The sequence below is a fragment of the Polistes canadensis genome, unplaced genomic scaffold, assembly GCF_001313835.1.
Source record: "Polistes canadensis isolate GaletaPanama2010 unplaced genomic scaffold, ASM131383v1 scaffold_17, whole genome shotgun sequence".
NCBI lineage: Eukaryota > Metazoa > Arthropoda > Insecta > Hymenoptera > Vespidae > Polistes > Polistes canadensis.
This window is the reverse complement of record NW_014569564.1, coordinates 497400-518493: the sequence shown is the minus strand read 5'-3', so window position 1 is coordinate 518493 and position 21094 is coordinate 497400. Positions and strand designations below refer to the sequence as shown.

The 21094-nt window shown below is 25.7% G+C and overlaps 1 protein-coding gene across 1 annotated transcript; it reads left to right on the top strand.

The window, feature by feature from the left end:
- Nucleotides 1-3967: 3967 nt before the first annotated feature.
- Nucleotides 3968-20893, top strand: LOC106793673 (peroxidase-like; the record flags this gene model as incomplete). The annotated part of the gene is made up of 14 exons (XM_014760814.1): nucleotides 3968-3983; nucleotides 6388-6476; nucleotides 9071-9233; nucleotides 11583-11731; nucleotides 16037-16213; nucleotides 17919-18112; nucleotides 18379-18574; nucleotides 19117-19314; nucleotides 19431-19578; nucleotides 19687-19846; nucleotides 20036-20206; nucleotides 20296-20494; nucleotides 20617-20722; nucleotides 20800-20893. Coding segments are annotated over exons 2-14 (2040 nt in total), but the record flags the coding sequence as incomplete, so codon positions are not given.
- Nucleotides 20894-21094: the final 201 nt, after the last annotated feature.

The window sequence follows — 21094 nt, the reverse complement described above, 5'->3', positions numbered from 1 at the left end:
TCCCATTTAGTACTAGTTCCTAATCGTGGCCGAAAAGGGAAGTGTCTTACAATTAGATATCTTTTGAATATCTGTCAGTGCTACGAGTACCTGTATCAGTGTTCATTTTATTATCCTTAGTATTATTATTATTATTATTTTTTAATTTGTGCAATAAATCTGATTAAATTTAGCACAAAACATTCTATAATAAATCTATAAACTTCGTTTAATATCGATGTATTATCAAGATTTTTGATCACATAAGACGATAGTATCAAAGGTACGATGATTAAAATTCAATCTCTGAGAGATATTTTTCATTGAAAAGGAGATATATATGAAAGTAGATTAAATGAAAAATTTTAGAGTAGTTATTTTTCACTTTGTTGAATTATTGGAATTATTATCGATTGTTGTTGTCATCGATTAAACTGTTTATTTCATGTTTATAAAAAACAAAAGGATCGCATTATTCGAAGCTTGTTCTTTTTTTATTATCTGGAATTTATCGGATATTTGATTAATGATTTATTTTTAAAATAATTGCATTATAAAATTAGCTGTAAATTTGTTTGTAATTTAAAACGATAATGAATGGTTGTTTATATTATTACAATTTAAATCTGCCGATGGTCTGTCTTGCATATTTTTTATCTTTATTTACAATTGAATCAAAACATAATTTGTAAATGATGGGAACATTGTTTGATATATTTTAACTTAATTAATAATTAAACGCTTTTTCGATAATTGATAAAGCACGTAATTGGTATATATATATATTAATTAATCACGTACTTTATAAATTTCATTTGATAAGATGTTAAAGTTTATATTTCTTTAACACGTTCGTTATAAGGGCATATGACATTTGACATATATTCCAATGGATATTAGGCTAATGTCATTTCGAAAGGAAATTTAATTTACGCATGATTGAAGTATCAGTATAATCAGTGTTAAAATAAATTCTACACGGTAAAGTATAGTGTTGTAACTGAACCATTGATTCTAGTAACATTGTCATGAGTCATAATTATTTGAAAAAATCGCTAAAGAAACTAGTGCTTATTTTTAATTAATTAGTACATTGAATTTTAATAATATAAATTCTGAATAATTTTTTATTTCCATTAATCAACTCTAACGAATAATATTGAATTAAATTTCATTCGATTTACGACACAGCTATTAATATAATTAATAAAATATTAAATATTTGTATCGATCGATTTTTATCTATCTATAATTTATTATAATATTATCTAGATCATTTCTCTTTACATAAAATTTTACGAAAGTTAATTATAATAATATCGATTATTAAACAATTAGCTGTGATAGACGAGTATACTAATAGTTAATTTTTTAATACAATAATATTAATATTTTTGTAATATGATAAAATATTTTCTCATTCATTTTTATTTTCTAATTTACTAATTATTGGTAGGAATTTTTTTCTCGTTAGATAATTTTTGAATCGGTATGCGGAATCAATCAATGTCAAAGCTTTTAAAGTTTAAAATTAACTGGACCTTGTTTGATACCTTATAAATTCTAGTTCCGGATTAATGATTTAATTCTAAGTAATTGTGTTAGAACAACACGTTATAAAATCTTACCGTCTTTCAGATTGGAAATTGATCGTGAGACAAGTTTTTTCGAGAAAAAAATTTCATATTACTTTTGTTTGTATAATCTTTTTTTCTTCTTCTTTATCTTTAAACTATTTCGAAGGATATTATAAACGTAACTTTCTCTGATTGTGAATTGAATTAATTATCGATTTTTAATTTTGTTATACTTTTAGTTTCATGAGATATTTCATTGGTTTTAAATCAACAGACGATATTTAATGATCAATAAAAGAGGGTGCATGTACGTATGAGTGTATACTTAACTATTCGTATTCAAAACAAGTTTTTAATATATAATATATATTTTTAAATTAAATTATATGCAAATATTATTAATATCATACGTAATGTAAATCAATTTTCATTATATTGTTTGTATTTTTTGTATTATTCCTTTTACGGGTTCGAGTTACTTTTCTACGAACATTTTCTCACGCTTATTCAATACATACTACTAAAAAGGTCGTGTTTTATTTTCTTTTTTACCACTTTTCTATACAGTTTTTATTTTTCCAAATGGGTTACCCATCGATTTTACTTATTACGTTAGAAATCCAATTTGATCAGGCCGTTGACACACACTTTTTTTTTTTGTTTGGTATATTAATATTTTATATTTATATATAATATTCCAAAAAATTATTATTTAAATCCAAATTTATATATTATAAGACAAGATGATACCATTAATACCATTTCTCTGAATTAAAAATTCTAATTTTTCTTTTTTTTTCAAGAATAAATATGAAATAACATAATTAATTATATATATAATTAAAATGATTTATACACAACGAATTTAAATAATCTTTCATAGCAATTTAACGTCTCTTATCGATAATATGATTTTACGCGTAAAAAGATAATAATAATTTTTTTAATATCACGTACCGTGAGATTTTTAAATACGTTTTTATTCTCTTAAAATATAAATTGCGGGAAAAGACAGGGATTAGACAAAACTTTGGAAATAACTTTGAAAAAAACGGTCGATGAGAATTGGAGCATAACGAACATTTGGTAATAGTTTGATAAATTAACCTTCGTTTTTGCGAACGGTATTAACGTTTATCGCATAAGGAAAAAAAAAAACAGAAAAAAAGAACGGGAAAAAACAATGTAAATTTGACTTAATAATATGGTTGCATGTATCGCGATCATTTTCTACATAGTTGCGAAATGAAATAGGTGAAAAATATTATTCGATAGAAATTGAATATATTATGATAACTTTTACCCCTATTTGCCAATAAATCATTCGTTCATTAAATCGTAACTCGTTAAACTCACGAACAAAAGGTATCTTTATGGCGAATTATAAAAAGTTTAAAAAAATAATTAATGAGAAAAATAAATAAATAAGACGATTATGTTATCTTTATGTAGAATAATCCTGGCCAAATTGATATTGTAGAAAATATTCGATTCACTGTAATTAATATGTCATTCATAATATGTCAAATTCATTATAACTCGAAGTAACTAAAATACTTTCGTTTTATTTATTACTAAATAGTCATAAAAATTATTTTCATTTACAAGGAGAATGCCATAGATTTTTGTTTTTAGACGTTCATGAAACTTAATTAATTTATATGGATTTGTTACTTGAATTATAGACCGTACATATGGGGCTTTTATAACAAAAAAAACTCCTAGGTATGCAGTCGTTTTCAAGAAAATAAGGTATAAATTTATTAAGTTTCATAAACATCTAAAAAAAACATTTATGACATTCTCCTTGTAAATAAGGCAAATTTTAATTATTCAAAAAATTTATGTTTAGTGTACAAAGTATAGATCACATGGTTTTGGTAAAGCAAAATGTTAAACAATCGTTTCGACCTTCAAACATCTCATATGTTACTCAATTACTGTTTGTACATCGTATCTCTACTAAATTTTAATTACTTCACAAAAATGGTGCACAGTTTCTGTTCAGATTGCAGAAAAATAAACATTGACATAATCATATTTATAGAAGAGAAAAATAAATAATTGTGTTGACTTTTCAATATATTTTTAAAATGTTACTTGAAAAACGTTTTCTATCTTTGATTAATTAGACTCATTACCGAGTCATTTGAAGATAAAATAATAACATGCGTGTTTATTTATTATCTTATATAATACATATACAGTGTCCCAGGAGACAAATGAGATAATATTTGAGTATGTGTGGGGGGACAATAAGTGCAAGAAGAGCATCATATGCTTGGGGTGGAGAGGGGGGGTGTAGGGCGGCGGCCAAATAATTTAAACAGCCGAGAACAACGATAAAATGTTTCACGGCGAATACAAGAAAAGAAGACTTAAAAAAGCAGTCAATGTTTAGTAGTCAAGCAGTGAACAGGTTTTATTGTATTATTATTATTATTATTATTATTATTATTATTATTATTGTATTTCATTTATTAGAATATATGAAGAGAGAGAGAGAGAGAGAGATTTTCTTTCATATCAAACCTATCATCAACATTATCGTAATTCATATTTTTCACTCGTCAGATATCTTTTCGAAAAACTGACTAAATAAAAGAGAAAAAATCCCATATGTATATTCTACAGAAAAATAATTATTTTTCTGGTTATTTAGTTAAAAAATGAGTTTATGTTCAATCTTTTCACATACGTGTTAATTTCAAATAAATTTTTGTACTCAAATAACAGTTTTAAATATTTGATTATTTCACTTTGTGGAATTTTATTGTTAACTTTAGTACGATCCTTGGTGCCTTGACTTTGAACACGGTGAAAGTTATGTGATTGCATTTAGTCATGGTGTTTATTACTTTTATCATTAGTTCAGTCAAAATCGCGTAAGAATTTTAATATTATTTAAATTGATGTATATAGTGTTTTAGTATAAACATATAGTAAACACATATCATCTGGTGAAATTGCTATTTTCAATTTTTCTCCATTTCTCTCTCTTTGCGGTTCCTTTTCGGTCTCTCTATCATTCGTTTACCAGAGAAATTCAATCATAGGTTTGCAATTTAGTGAATAAATAACGTTGATAGGTGAAACTTATGCTTTAGAAATGTTTAAGATATTTTCACGTATTAATAATGTTATCGAAGAAAATTGTTAACAAATTTTAATCAACCGAGATGACAAGATATTTTATGTGAATATTTCTGATTTTTATAATATTTATAACGTCGTCAAAACAATGTTTGTTGATACTTTCTCTGTTTTTATATTTAAATTGCCGCCGGACCCCCCATAACCGCCCCCCACCCCTCCACGTCTTTTCTTCGACACGCATCGAAGAATCATTAATTGATCATTTAAGAAATTAAATCGATCACGGGGAAGTCGTATAATTTGATTTCTAAATCCATTAATGGTAATTTGTTTTCTTTAATGTGTTTTCATTCGAATCATTTTTTTTTCTTTTTTTTATAGTCTAACGTATTTGCATTCGTTTCCTTATTACAGGATCGGTGCAATGCAACTTAATTGTACAGTACATTCCATTTTGATTTAGAAGAAATTCTTTTATCATTTCTTGAAAATTGTTTACACAACTAATTTCGCGATAATATCTCTTATTAAATATAAAAATATTCGAGAAATATCTTCTCTTATATTCGCAAAATTATTCTTAACAAACATAGAATAATATATAATATTTTATATTTTTCATTATAAAAAAAATGTGGGTATACTTTTAAATCTATGCGATTTTTATCAAAGAAAGAAACTTTCATTATTCATTTATCCTATTTAAAATTAATTCTTTTAATTGCCAATCGAATATCTCGCATAAAGTATTGTGAAACAATGTTTTCAGAAACAATAAAGAAAGATAAGAACAATTACAGGATTATTATTCAGATTTTAAAATGTGTGTGTGTGTGTGTAACGATAAGGTTAATTATAAAAAAAAATATTTTTTGTTTTCATTTTTTGTTTACTATCACACATACAGAAAAAGAATATCTGCGACTAATTATATGCGCTAAAGAAATCTACGAAAAACGAAACTCATTAGGATCAGAAAAAAAAAATCGCTTTCGCTTATAATTCTTTTCTTTTTTTTTTCATCTTATTTCTCTTCGCGTGCCAACGCATTTCGTGCGTATTACTTTCATTTCTTCCTTTTATCTTATGTTAAATAATTATATTATTGTTACGAAATGATCGAATGCTATCAAAACAATAAAATATGGCACGCGATACTAATGTTTTTTTTTTTTTAATTAAGCAAACTTACGTAAGTACAAAATAAATAAAATTCTCTCCTAATGAAATAATTATGAATTTAATTTCTAAACGAAAGCCAAGCCAAATTTCTATCGAATTATATTGAGGCGTACAATTTTAAGTGGTTCTTCTTATTGTTAGATAAATTAATGAGATTAAATATTTATTATCATAGATCTAATTGTTTATAAATGAGAATCATACATACGTTAATTTTAATTGCTCGTAACAAACGAAATTTAACTCGTGATCATTTGAAATGTGAAATTTCAGAATAACGAACGAGGAACAACACTGGAACAATTTTTTTTTTATTGTTATTTATTCGACGATAAATTAATAACATTACAATTGTGTTTATTAATGAATAATCTGTATTTATTATTAATTAATTCATTATTTTATATTAAATATCTTATATAGAAAATAATTGATATTAATTTTATATTATAAAATTTATCGACGAATAATTTAAATAAAAAGACGGAAAATAATATAAAAAAAAAATTATAAATATAAATAATATTTTTAATATATTGTAAATTTGTTTCAGAAACATGCTTGGAAGTAAAATATCGTGGCTATTGTTGTTTCTTTTTCTTTGCAAAACCTTCGATGCGGGAACAGGAACAAACCAACCAGGTAATTTAATTTATCTCTCGTTGCACACAATTAACATTATAAATAGCATTTGCAAATTGTAATTATATCGAGAAGTAAAACGTCGTGTTCTTTCGAATTACTATTATAATTTAATCAATGATCTCTTGTTAAAATCAAATAAATAGTTTGTCATGTTAGTTGTAATGTTAGTCATGTGTTGTAAAGTTGGTTCATTAATGTGATTTAGAAATGTGTTTTTTTTCTTTTTTTTTTTTTTTTTTTTTTACATACGTTCATTGATAGACCTTCTCTTCGGGAAAACAGCAACGGAAAGAAAGAAAGATCGGTTCGTGAATGTCCCAGAGAATATTTCTTATGTGCATAAGTTGTGTTACTCGCATACGCGAAAGTAGAGCATTAGAAGTGTATACGATTTTAATATAAAAGAAAGTATTGCTTGCTCTAGGATAAAAAGATAAATAAAAAGAAATAAACGATAATGAAATTATAAGTAATCTTCAGAAAGTTAAACTTGATCTTGTAAAAAAGTTCATTCATTGAATCTTTTAATAATTGTTTTCGCGTGTCCCACAAAATCATGAAACAATAATTAGTGCAGAACTACTTTCATTTTTATATAACGATTAAATATATATATTCTATTTTTTAATTTAATTATTATTATTATTATATAAATAAAAACTAAATACTTGTAATTACTATAATTTTCAATATTAAAAGATACTTATATTATAGATATAATTAAAATTAACATATCACAATAGATAAAGTAATTAATAATAATTACATTATTCGTTAAATCACCAATGCATAAGTAGTATTAATTGTTCGATAATGTTAAATTGATATCCAAAATTGGATTGAAAATAACATTACTATACACAGAGAGTTGTAAAAAAAAAAAATTCATTTCAATTTTGTAAAAGGAAACATGTAGTTTAAGATAACTATCTCTGTGTCCTGTTAAACTAGCATTGACAAATTGAAAGAAAAAACCCTATACAGATTTAATCAATCCCGTAGAAAAAAAAAGGTATTAAATTATTTTCTCAAAAGGTTAACACACGAAGTAGCCATTTAAAGTTGCACGCAATAGAAAAATGATATTACCAAAGTTAAACCGGTATTTATTTATTTGGTTGTTTACGTACGATCGAGATAGAAATTTTGCAGAAAAAAAACAACGAAACGTGACGCATAGAATTTTACATTTTTATCGTAGTAGATATAAAACAGCACGTAGCTACAACACAGACCGAATCATTTCAATGTATCGAAATAGTGAATGTTTCTCTACCTGCTTGGTCACCAGATATTTTCGATACCGTGTCCTTTGAAATACGATCATTGAACCGAAACTGTTCCGTATTGAAACATAGTACTAAATCGATTAAATGTATTCTATAATATAAATCGAATAGTGAACGTTCCTACATTAGAATTGGTATTTTCGATCGTGTCTTTGTAATACGATCTTTTCTTGTTCCACCGTTTATCAAATATTTCATAAAAATTAACTTTATGTGTAAATAAATTTATTCAATTTGTTCAATATTGTTGATTGATAATATTCTACATAATTTGTCTCACAGGTTTCTCGAATAATTTTTTTTTAAACAAAATTCTCTATTTTATACGTATTTAATTTTGTGATATTTAACAAGTTTTTAACAAGATATCAATTAAAAATAATAAATAAGTTAAACAATAAATCGAATAGCATATTTAAATAACGTCTAATTAAACTAATTAAAATTAAATTATGTTAATTAGTAAAGTGAAAGTTATTAAAATCCAATGGGAGTTGGGTACTCTCTGTTACCGATACTAGTAATACTATTCTCTCAAAGTTTAAAGATCGTAAGATATATCATTCTAAACGATTACTATCGTGTTATTCGTTGGTATACAAAAAGCTAATAAAATTTATGGTACCGGTTGAAAGCAGTGAAAGGTGTTCACTCCCTCACGCTATTGTTTTTTCAATCTAACTGTAGATTAAGAAAAAAAGAAAAAAACCCTTTCTACAACAAGGACACTTGTCGTATCGATGTAATTAAATAACGTGTTATAGTCGTTGTGTCGGTGATTTTTAATCGGAACTATTTCTTTTTTACTCTTCGAAATATCGGGGATTGTTTATAATTCAACAAAAAAAATCTAAATAAAAACAGCTACTACATAATAATATATAAATGCTATCTTTCTTTTTATCTTTACTTATGTGTTTCTCGTGTATCCCGAATGATGTAACCGAGATGTAAGATAAAATATCTATACGACCATGGAAAATCCTATAGCAATCGTTATACTTTCGAATATTTTCCGTGAGAACATCGTAACTCCAACCACCCTCCTCCCTTCTTTCCCACCCTTTCGCGAACAATATATATATACTATAATAGAGTCTTGTCTCTGACACAGAACATAAAACTATTTGCTATAATAGCTAGTTTTTCGTTGGATTTAGTCAGTTCCGTGTAAAGATTTATAGCGTATAACTAACACTAGGTATTTATCTTTTATCTTTTTTTTTTTTTTATTTTCCTTTGAAAAGATCGTAAAATGTTTCCAATAAACCTTTCTTTTTTCCACAATGTTTCAATTTACAGATAAAGCAACGACGAAAAATTTAGATTTGGAAGCCTCGGAAACTACTTACAGCTTTTTCAGTCATCCTTTCAAATATTTTTACACGCCGAAAAACAATGTATTTACAAATTACAATATATTCACCACGTCACCCAACATAATAAGTATTCCTCCTCTACAAACGTAAGTATTAATCAAATTTATTCTTCGTTTTGTTCTTAACCTGTTTTTTTTTATCCAAATACAAATTAACAACGAATAATTATTAAAATATATATGTATACAATTATTAAAATAATGGACCGTTTATTTTGAAAGTGGTGTAAGTAGATTTTAAAAAAAAAATAAGATATCATGTAATTAATACTTAATTTAGTGTAAACTTTCTATTTATAATTAGTTAGTATTTAATTTCTTAAAAAATGTCAATGCTTTATCCAATTTTAAATTGGCCGATAAAAGAAATTGCATAACCATTGATTATGAAAGTGATGTAAGTCCAATTTTCATAGAAAAAAAAAGAATAATATAAAAAAGAACTTCCTGTATACACCACTGGAATATTATGTTATTATAAACAATATAATAAATTCATTTTACATGAAATGAAACGAGAGAATTTCGTTTCAATGAAGAACCTACAGAACGCAATCAAAATACAGATAACAAGAAACAATAAAAAAACAAGGTAAATTGGTTGCAAATATGTTGGATAAGGTTTTGAAAAAGTGCACCATATACTATCTTATATAAAATGTTGAAGAAAGATACAGAATTTAGGACTTAAAATTTATCACTTATATGTCCGGAAAAACCAGTCTACTTACGAAAATTATTATTACTTACGAAAAATATAAGAATATCAAGCAGTTATTACACTATATACCTCCTGTGCATCATAAATATTTAAATGCATTGTCACATGAAGAACATAAATAAATACTACTAATAATGTTGAATTTATCAATATAATTAACGTTCAAAATAAAAAATACTACTTCTACTTTATTTCTTATTATTATTTATAAACAAAATTGGATTATTATGAAATATATTTTAAGTGATATATGATTTTTCAAAACTGAAATTAAACGATTTTAACAATTGATTAATTTTGAAAGTGGTGTAAGTCCATTTGCAGCCTGTAAATATACATTATTTTAGTTAAATTAGCCTAAAAGTAATGTATATAATCAAATTACATATCGATAAATTAATAGAAACATTGTCAAACTTGATATAATTAATGAATATTTTTTAATTAACCAATATGCAAATCTTTAATTTTCTCAAAACAATAGAAAATGGACTTATACCACTTTCAAAATAAACGATTCAAATATAAATTATAAAACAATATATGTGCAGGCATATTAGTGAAAAAAAAAAACAATTAGATCAAATATATCGATATGTTGTTTTAAAATCGTACGAAACAATATACGAATTAAAATACAAATATTAAAAAAAAAAAAAAAACAATACTTGTCAGAAGTTGTACGATACGTTTTAATAATATCAAATTGCAAGTGAAATCTTCCATAAAGAATTTTCTCAATGAAACGAATAAATAGAGATGTAGTATTTCATTCGTGTTAACAAATTGTACGAGAGATTTAATAAGAAGTAAAATTTCTTTTTAAATACGAATGTAAAGGAAAGAGATATAGATATATTATTTCAAACCAGTTCGTTACACTCTCTTGAATTTGTTCTTTATCTATAATTCTAGGTAATTACGTTGAATGACCTTCCGTGTGTAAGACAACTCGTGACATTAAAGGTCAGCAAACGAGCGGTCTTGATTCGTAATTATACCACCATTAACTGTTAAACACAAACTAATTCATATAATATTTCAAACAAGCTTGATTATTATTCCGATAGATTATTTAATAAACTCGTAATCAAAGAATCAAGCGTATCGCTTTTAAATTAATAATCCAGTTTATATATGTACGATGCAAATGTGTTCAAGTATTTCATATTCTGTTTTTATACTTTTAGTACATCATTTTCTTTCTTTTTTCTATAAAGCATTTGTGATTGATACTCAATTTTTATATATTTAATAATTAAATATATTACCATATTAAAATATACAACTGTTTATGATCGATAGATAATAATTAATATGACAATATATGTATATAACTTTAGCAATTATTTTCTTTTTTCTATTTTTTCGTTTGATTGGGTTAATCGATTTGGTTGCAAAAGAACACAAAAGAAAAAGCAAAATAAAATTTTTCTTTAATATGTGAATAAGTTAAATAAATTGAATTAATACACTAATCTCAATTTTTAAATTAAAATTAATATTTCAAATTAAATTTTTATGTGTGTGTGTGTGTGTGTGTATGATGTGAATATAATTTTAATATAATATAATTTAATATTTTATAATTTAATATAATGTAATTTTTTTTCTTGATTCGTTTGATGAGACAATTGTATATGTATCACCAATACAGGAACGTATTAAACCACTCTAATAGAATTATTAATAATAATATTTTTATAATATTACAGACAAAATAATTGCGGTGATACGTTCAATGGACAATGTCCCAAAAATAGATATCGTAATATAGACGGAACATGTAACAACATTTACAATCCTACATGGGGTTCAGCTAATACACGATATGGACGTCTTCTTCCACCCAATTACGCAGACGGTAAGTAATATATTGAATTGTTTTATAATAATCACATACCATAAAACATTTAAAAAATTATTTCATACTTAATGCGTTCACATAATTAATCTTATAATATAAAGGAATACTAAGTTCAAATACCAGGGCTTTTATACAAATTATGTAATAAGTATTTCAATTACTATTCCATTCAAACCAATCGTTATTTAATCAATTTATCTTTAACCGACAATACATACTGATCATAGTTTTTTTTTAGTATGAAGTAGAACAATTTTTTTGCGATTTGATATAATTGATAACTAATGTAAGTTGGAATTAGTCAATGGGGACTTAAATAAATCATTATTCCTTCGATATATGCTTCATTAATGATCCCTCGAAGCATATATGGTTATATTTATTATTGGTATATCATTTATCGTTATTATGCAATATACTTGTCCCGTTATGCGTATGCCTTTAATTGTCGAGGAGAATGTTATTTTCTCCCTTTCCTTTTCCTTTATTTTTCTTTACCCTTTCCCCAGTTGTTGTTTTTTTATTTGTTCACTCAACTTACGTCGTTAACGTTTATGAACTTCCGCTTTCACAGAAACTATTACTTTTTGTTTTTTTGTTTATTATCATTCTTCAAAATGAATTATACTGTTATTGTACAATAATAATGACACAGCCATATTTTTTGTTCTCATGCGTAAATCGAACGTGACAGAATTATTCGTGCGTATTATTCCAGTCACTGAGTAAAATGTATATAATGTATGTAAATCTTAGGTTAGATGTTGCAGTAGTGAAAATCTTTCAACGAAGCGTGAATTTAATTTTGTTATTATTAAAGTTAACTAGTTTACAACACACGCGTCTTACGAATTTTGTGATAGTCATTAATACGTTTAGATGACAAACCAGAAATCACTACGAAAGTATAGTTCTTCAATAGAATAAACACGAGTCTTTCACTTTCGGTCATTGATTTTGTTGTATATATATGCGTGTATATATATACGTGTCATATAAATTAATTAATTATACACGGACACAAAAATATTCTTAAAATTTACTTGAAATTTAGTGAATGAAAAAAGTAATAAGAAGGATACAAATTATTTTCCACAATATTGATACAAAAATTAATGAAACCTTTTTTTTTTTTAATTGGCGATAACAAACAACAACAAACAGAACAATATTGTTGCTAGAAAAGACGCGTCAACTACGATTTTAATCGAATAAATTTTTATCCCAGTCGTACCTAAAAAAACAAAAAATAGATTTTTATATAATCCTTTTTGTTTTTCTTTTATTTTTTAACAATTCCTACAAATGTAACCACGATTAAATTATTCTTATAAATGTTTATACGCTCAATCAGTAATTAATCGTTAACATTTCACACGTGTATTCATACGAATAATATATATATATATGTGTGTGTGTGCGTTTTAAATGATATTATGCATTTCAAAACTTTGTCACACGTTGTCGTTACATACTTATGTCAAGGTTAATGCACCAATACTAATTATAAGTAAACATTCGAAGTATTGACGTGCACTAGATCGCGGTGCAGAATTAAGAATGGAAAATTTGTATCACTCTTGTTTTTATTATGTCACGATCCACACTTGTTGGAAGAATGCATCAAGAATATTAATTACTTCAGACAAATAATTAAATATAATATCAATGGTTTATACCGAAGACAGAGTAAATATTTTGTCTTTTTCTTTTTCTTTTCCTTAATACATTAATTAATGCATTATTGATCGAAGAATTTTTCAGGATGAAATCACTATGGTTCAATATTATGTTTTCACTATGTTTCACTTCGTTAAACTGTGCTCTAGTGCGTTACAGCCTTAAGTGTAACACTTTCCTGTCTTAACACTTTCTCATCCGTTTAAATTAATTCTACCCAATGGTTTGCAATCGTAACAAATTAAATTCGATATATTTATATCTATTAATTAAAATGAAACTTAAAAACAATTATTAAGTTATATGTGGTATCTATTTAAATATTTTATATTACTTTTATATTATATTTTTTTATTATATATAAAAAGAAAAGGACACATTTGTGTTATGAGTTATATAAAATAAAATGTGAATTTTCTATATTTACCTTAAAATTAATAATTTACATTCAAAATCAAATAGTAACGAAAATTTTGATTATTATTTGACTATTAATCTGAATTAACATTAAACCTTTCGACATTTCATGTATACCTATTCCTACCATGAGCGGTCAAATGACCGCTTTAAAAAAACATATGTATCTTAATATTGAAAGAGATTTTTGCCAATTGGATATTAAACAAAATATTTTTCTGGTGCTACAAAGATACCCGCTCCCTGCTTTTCTATTTAGAATTTTTTATTTATGCAGTTTTGGCACATTTTTACCAATTACAGCATTATGTATTGCACATTGTCCACATTCGTTTTTTTTTACATTTTATACAAATTTTGTTAGTCTTATTGACTTTACAATATCTTATATGACAAAATTTCCGTCCAGAAGAATCTGTAGCTGTATTTATTATTATTTTTGTTGAACATTCTTTGCTTAGCTGTCTCCCCTTCTGATAGTCAGTCCCTAGCTCTACTGCTAATTGAAATAAAAATTCTTGCCTTGATATTTCTTCATCCGTCGTTACTTTGTATAAATTCCAAGCATTTATTCCGGCTAAATCTAAGATATTGAAAAATATCTGTAAAGATTTCACACTATATTTTCTGACCATTTGATCGGTTACATCTACACCGAATTTTGTTAAACTTTCAAAATTAACTATAAATCTCTTTGTTTTTTGTTCTCTTCGTATATTCAAAGTATTCTTTTCGTCTGAATCGGTGTCAAATAAGTCACAATTATTTTCTACAATATCGTTATCAATATTGGAAACTTCTTGATCATCTTCCGAACGAACCTCATCGATATTATTTATTTTGTCTAATAAATTGATAATCCTTGAATGTCTTGTGATATTTTAGGGGATAAATATACAAATGATAAAGTAAAAACTAAAATATAAAATTATAAATCAAACAGGGCAAAAACATTGAGACCAGAAATAAAAATAAAATAATTGTAAATCATACAACACAAAATATTGTTAGCTCTGTTGACTTTGTCGAATATAATATATAATTTTTATTATACACTGTAAAATTTTGATGCCTATTGTTTAATCGTAAGACCGTACTTTTGTACAAAGATCGCTATACATTTATATTCCGTCATTTATTGGAACACCTAAAGTACTTATCGCAACAGAAAATTTTGATCGTATTCACAAAAAGAAAGATACCAGAGAAAAGGTTTTAGAAAAAATAAAGAATATTATTTTAGGAGCACAGTGTTTCACTCCGTCGACAAAAATCAGAAGATTATCCGATAACTACCTGCTATTGCGTTCGGTATTTTATTCGCGATTCCTAGAATTTGGAAAATCGTATTTTTGTCAGCTACTCCGACTCCAATTTGTTTTAATTGCTCAAATGTCCACATTATAAATCCACAATTACATTGTAGACTCGTAAAACAATTTCAGGAAATCGCTTTTTGGAGAATATAGTCGTAAATAATATAAATTTATAAAACGATCAAATGACCGCACGTGGTAGACTAATCATGCTATAGATTTTTTTCAAAAAGTAAACAATAAAAAAAGTTGTGAATATTGAAAAATGGGTTGTATGTATATTATAGGAAAAGTCAAGAAGCTATATAGTGATACAGTAACGTTGTATACGAAAAATTCTAAACGAAATTTCAAAAACGGTCATATGACCGCGCATGATAGGTTTATCTTTAAATAGTATACAACTATAATATATATATTTAAAATGTATCGTGTCATTTTAATATTCATGACGAGTTTTAGAATTTTCATAATTTTATTTCAAAAAAATTTCAATATATTTTTGTATAAAAAAAAAGAAAAAAGAAATAAAGAAAAAGAATATAATAACCAATTATAACAAGAAGATTGAATAAAGACCGATTAATTAAATAATCATTCCCATGAATTAAATTCTGTCCATAAATTAAAATGAGTCATATCATAGTTTACTTCAACATTCATTCCATAAACGTGAGTGTAATAATCTAAAGCACGTTTGTATAATAACTTGGCCGACTTTTAAACGGTTGCGTGAACATTTATTAGTAACATACATTATTCAAGTTGAGTCATTAATTTTTATCACCATTTTGTTCGAAAAAATATGATAGTACAAATTAATTCATAACTGATACTTTATTTAATTCAACGAAAAATTTAAACGTTTAATTAATAATTCATTATTTAGGAATCCTAGAACCAACGAAGTCAATTACGGGAAAAGAATTACCTTTATCAAGGATAGTAAGTTACACACTATTTCCCAGCATACCTATCAAGGACAACAAACATACATTGGCTGCTATGCAATGGGGTCAAATTATAACCCATGATATGGCTTTGATTGAAGGAACAACACAATCGCGTAAGTATTATTATATCTTTCGTTAAAAATTTCAAAATATAATATATTAAATATTATTTATATTTTATTCGAAATTTCATTGATCAAATTATGGTGTTTTTTTTATTATTTTTTTTTCCAAGCTATATATATATGTATGTATATAAATTGTACGTACTTTCAAGAGTATCTGCCATTATTCAAAATAAAAATGAATGTGTGCACTTTAAACAAAAAAAAAACTAATTAAAATTATAAAAAAACTTTTTGTTTTTTTTTTTATCACCGAAGGTTTCACGTGTTGTTCGAACGAACGTCACTTTTCAACTGAATCATAAATTCATGTAGGAAGCAGTTGGTTTCTTACTTCTCTGCGATTAGATGCTTTAACTATCAAAGTATCCAAAACCAAAGGCCGAAGGTTCGAAGTTTAAAACTTTGGAAGTTTCCCCTCCTCCCAAGTTTCAGAGATTTGAAATTAAAGACTAACGAGACGGAAGATTGATTGATTAGATAAAATAAAAAGACATTTGGTAAAAACAAAAATAGCTCGTAAATTAAACAGTTAAAATGTTAAAGTAATAACATTTAAATATTTTAAATTTCTTTATCACTTTTACAAACAACGTTATCATATCAAATTCAAAGAAACATTTTCGTTTTATAATTAGTCTAGCAATGTTTAGTTGAAATTATAAAAGAACACGGAACGTTTCAATTGAATTATGGATTCTTTTTTCTTTTTTTTTCTTTTCATTTGTGTCTCATTAAAAGGGAACTAAAAAATCTGATCTAAATGATCATAGATACAACATAAGAAAAATATTTAATATTAGTTCGGTATATGAAATGAAAATGATGAACAATTACGTATCATATCTGACACCTGTTTCTAAGAATTCATTTAATACACTCTTATGAAAGATACCAAGATAGTTAAAATTAGATAGATCTTGTGGTAATTATCTTGATTACCTTTCCAAGTGATCCAAAATATCATAATATGTTTCTAAAAAAAGAAAGGATAAATCGTATGCCTCGTTAACAAAACTTTATTTATGCAAGTGTGTTACATAACATAAACGATTTATTCGAAATGAAAAAAAAAATAATAAATCATAAAAAATTCTAACATTCTCGATACAAGGCAATGGCATGTCAATAATCTTATTGATTTTACTCAATCCTGATATCGGACAACATTGCAACGTAAGAAACGTGTTTTTTTTTTCTTTTCAATCATGCGATTTCCTGCCGTAGTAGCGGTGTACAGGTTCTAAATAACGTATTCATTAAGTGAAACTCATTTAATGTCATATAGAACGATACTTTAATAAACTATTAGAGTTACCAGAAAGTATTTATATTTATGTTTTTATTATAAATATATTTCGAATAAAAATAATTTATAATAATTAAAATATATTCGATCAATGTATGGTATAATTAATTATCGTTATGATTTTATTAATCAACATAAGATTTCAATTAATTGAGAAATACATTGACGTATTTAATCAACGTGGATGGGTTGAAAAGTTTTGAGCTTAACATAAAAACAATTCTTTTTTTCTTTTTTATCATTTTTCGATATGGTATTAAAACTATATCTTGTAGAATAAAAAATAAGATTAAAACTTTTTGGTATTTCTAATATAAAAGAAAAAAATGTTGCTAAAACTTTTTATTTATTATTTTTGTGTATATTTGTTTTTTATGAAAATAGATCCACATAGTATACAATGCTGTACGAACGATGGTTATTTAATACACAAAGGAATAGCCGATCCGAGATGTTACCCCATCATTATACCCTTTAATGATCCATACATCAAGACACTTCAATGTATGAGCTTTGTTCGTAGTATTACTGATCTTGACCGTCGTTGCAACTTACGAAACAAACCCGCTGTAGAACAGGTTCGTTACTTTCTCATGTAATATCCTTTTGTAACTTCTTATAGATCTATTGCGTTAGTATTCTTCGATCAGAGAAAACTAATACATGGTAGCACCAATTTTCAAAAATTTTCACTTTAATTTAGCAATTGTTTTAATATTAAATTATTACAGACAAAATAATATTGTGTGGTAATAGATTATCAATTAAAATTTTAAATGTAATCTTTATTACTCATCGTTATATGATAAATCGATTTATTATGAATACATTTTACGTATTATAGTTGACTTCTGTTACACATTATTTGGATCTTTCAATCGTTTATGGATCAACCAATCAAGTTGCAAACAATGTTCGTGCCAGAATTGCTGGACGTTTGCGGGTAGATATCCGTGGTAATAGGGAATGGCTTCCAGCTGCGCAAAACAAATCGGCAATTTGTAATATCGATTCTCAGGATGAAGTATGTTACGCAGCTGGTAATGTCTTTTTTATATTTTTATTATTTTACTTATCTCAAATAACAAACAAATAATTTTTATTTGTACGATCGAATAGATCATAATGTTGCATTAAACACAATGATTTTTCAAATTTGTTTTACGTTTAATAACAAATAAATTAAATTTATTGAAATATAATTGAAATTTCGAGATAGATGCTTTATATGTAAAAATTTAAATTATTTATACAAATATTAAATATTAATCCTAAAAATCGTTTCGTGCAATAACGAAAATAAAATGTTGCTTATGTGCCTGTTTACGTACTGTCGGTACGAAAATTTATTATATAAATATTTTATGTACTGCAATATTATGAACTAAATGAAGATTTCTAATTTATAGACACTATATGAAGTAATGCTTATTTTCAGGAGTAATATAATATATTATATTTTTAAAATGAATAATTTTAGGAAAAAAGAAATTAATAGTTAAATAACACAACGAACGCATTTCATCATTTTATTCTTCTCACGTTACTTATTACTTAATAAAATTAAATTTTGTTTTTGTAGGTGATACTCGTGTAAATCAAAATACCGAATTAACGGTATTGCAAATATTGTTTCTCAGAGAACACAATCGTATAGCGGGCATACTTGCACGTTTAAATCCTCATTGGTCAGATGAAATGATTTATCAAGAAACCAGGCGTATTCTTATTGCCAAACATCAACATATATCATATTACGAATGGTTACCATTGTTCCTTGGTATGAATTATTATTCTTTTTTTTTTTTTTTTATTAAAACTTTTTAATCTTTTTCTATTTTCTTTGACATAATATAACATATATTATAATAAGTTATTATACATATATATATATAGGTGAAAAACAGACCTACGATGGTAAAATACTTTACGATACGGACGATTATGTTAACGATTATAATCCCCATGTTGATCCAAGTGTTCTTAATGAACATTCTACTGCCGCATTTAGATATTTCCATTCTCTTATTGCTGGCCATCTCAAGTTAGTATTTAACCAATCGATTTATATCAATGTTACATCCCCTTCCTTCAAACTGATCACATTATTCTTCTAATCAAAAATTATTTCATTTTTATTCATACATATTAGACTAATAAACGAAGAAAGACATTCAGTTTCACAACCATTAAGACTCAGCGATTATAATAATAAACCTGCCGTTATCGAACGTGATGATAATTTGGATAAACTTACCAGAGGTTTGTCGTGTCAACACGAATTAGCCAGTGATCAATTTTTCGACGAAGAAGTATATATCTCTATTATATCTTTTTTATTAATTTATTATATTTCTTACAAAAAAAGAAAAAAAAAATTAACGATATTAATCTTACGATTTATTTTATGAAATATATAATGTTTTTGTTTTTTTTTTTTTGTAATTTCTTCATTTACTTCATTGTTATAATTTTATGTAATTTCTCGCATGTTATTTTAGATAACGTTATACTTGTTTAAACGTAAAGAACAATTTGGCATAGACTTACGTGCCACGGATATACAAAGAAATCGTGATCATGGGCTAGCATCGTATAATGATTTTCGTGAATATTGTCATTTGAAAAAAGCCAAACATTGGAATGATTTCAGCGACTACATATCTCCTGAAGTATGAAGAAATTTGTATTCATTGAAATTATTCTCTTCAAAATAATATATTAGATTTTAATTATTATTCAAATATTTGCTTCTTTGTAGAATATTAAAAAATTAGCGAGTTTGTATTCTTACCCTGATGACGTAGAATTAACTGTTGGTGGTGCTTTGGAAGAACACGTGCCAGGAACTCTTGCTGGTCCAACCTTCCTTTGCATTCTTCTCAGACAATTTTATCGAACGCGAGTTGGTGATCGATTCTGGTACGAAACTGGTGATCATGAATTGGCATTTACCAGAGGTCAGTATTAAATATATAATAATATAAATATTTCACTAAAAATACAATTTATTTCTAATCTGTCAAGTATTCGTGTTCAATAGGTATTTAAAAAATTAAATAATAAACTGTAATGCTTTTAGAACAATTGAGAGAAATAAGAAAATCAACTATATCCAAATTATTCTGTAATAATGGTGATAATATTAAATTGATGCAACCCAAAGGATTTGAAATTATTTCCGAATCGTAAGTATGAAATTTATGTTTCTTGTGTGAGTATCAGAACGAATACATTCTTCTTCCTAATTCTATTCGTCTTTCAGAAATCCACTTGTTGATTGTAACGATCTTCCTGACATGGATCTATCATTATGGAAAGATTACGCGCCAGAAATTAAGAAGAATAATTATAAACCTATTTTTGTATATTATAAAAAATGAATTAAACGATTGGACAATTTATTTTAAGTAAAACCATCATCACTTAATGGCCAAATTTCCTTTATTGATTATTAAAGTGATATTGTAGATGATATTAAATAAATTTGTATATAAATGAAAAAAAAAATATATATATATATATGTATATATATATATATGTATATATATATATATATA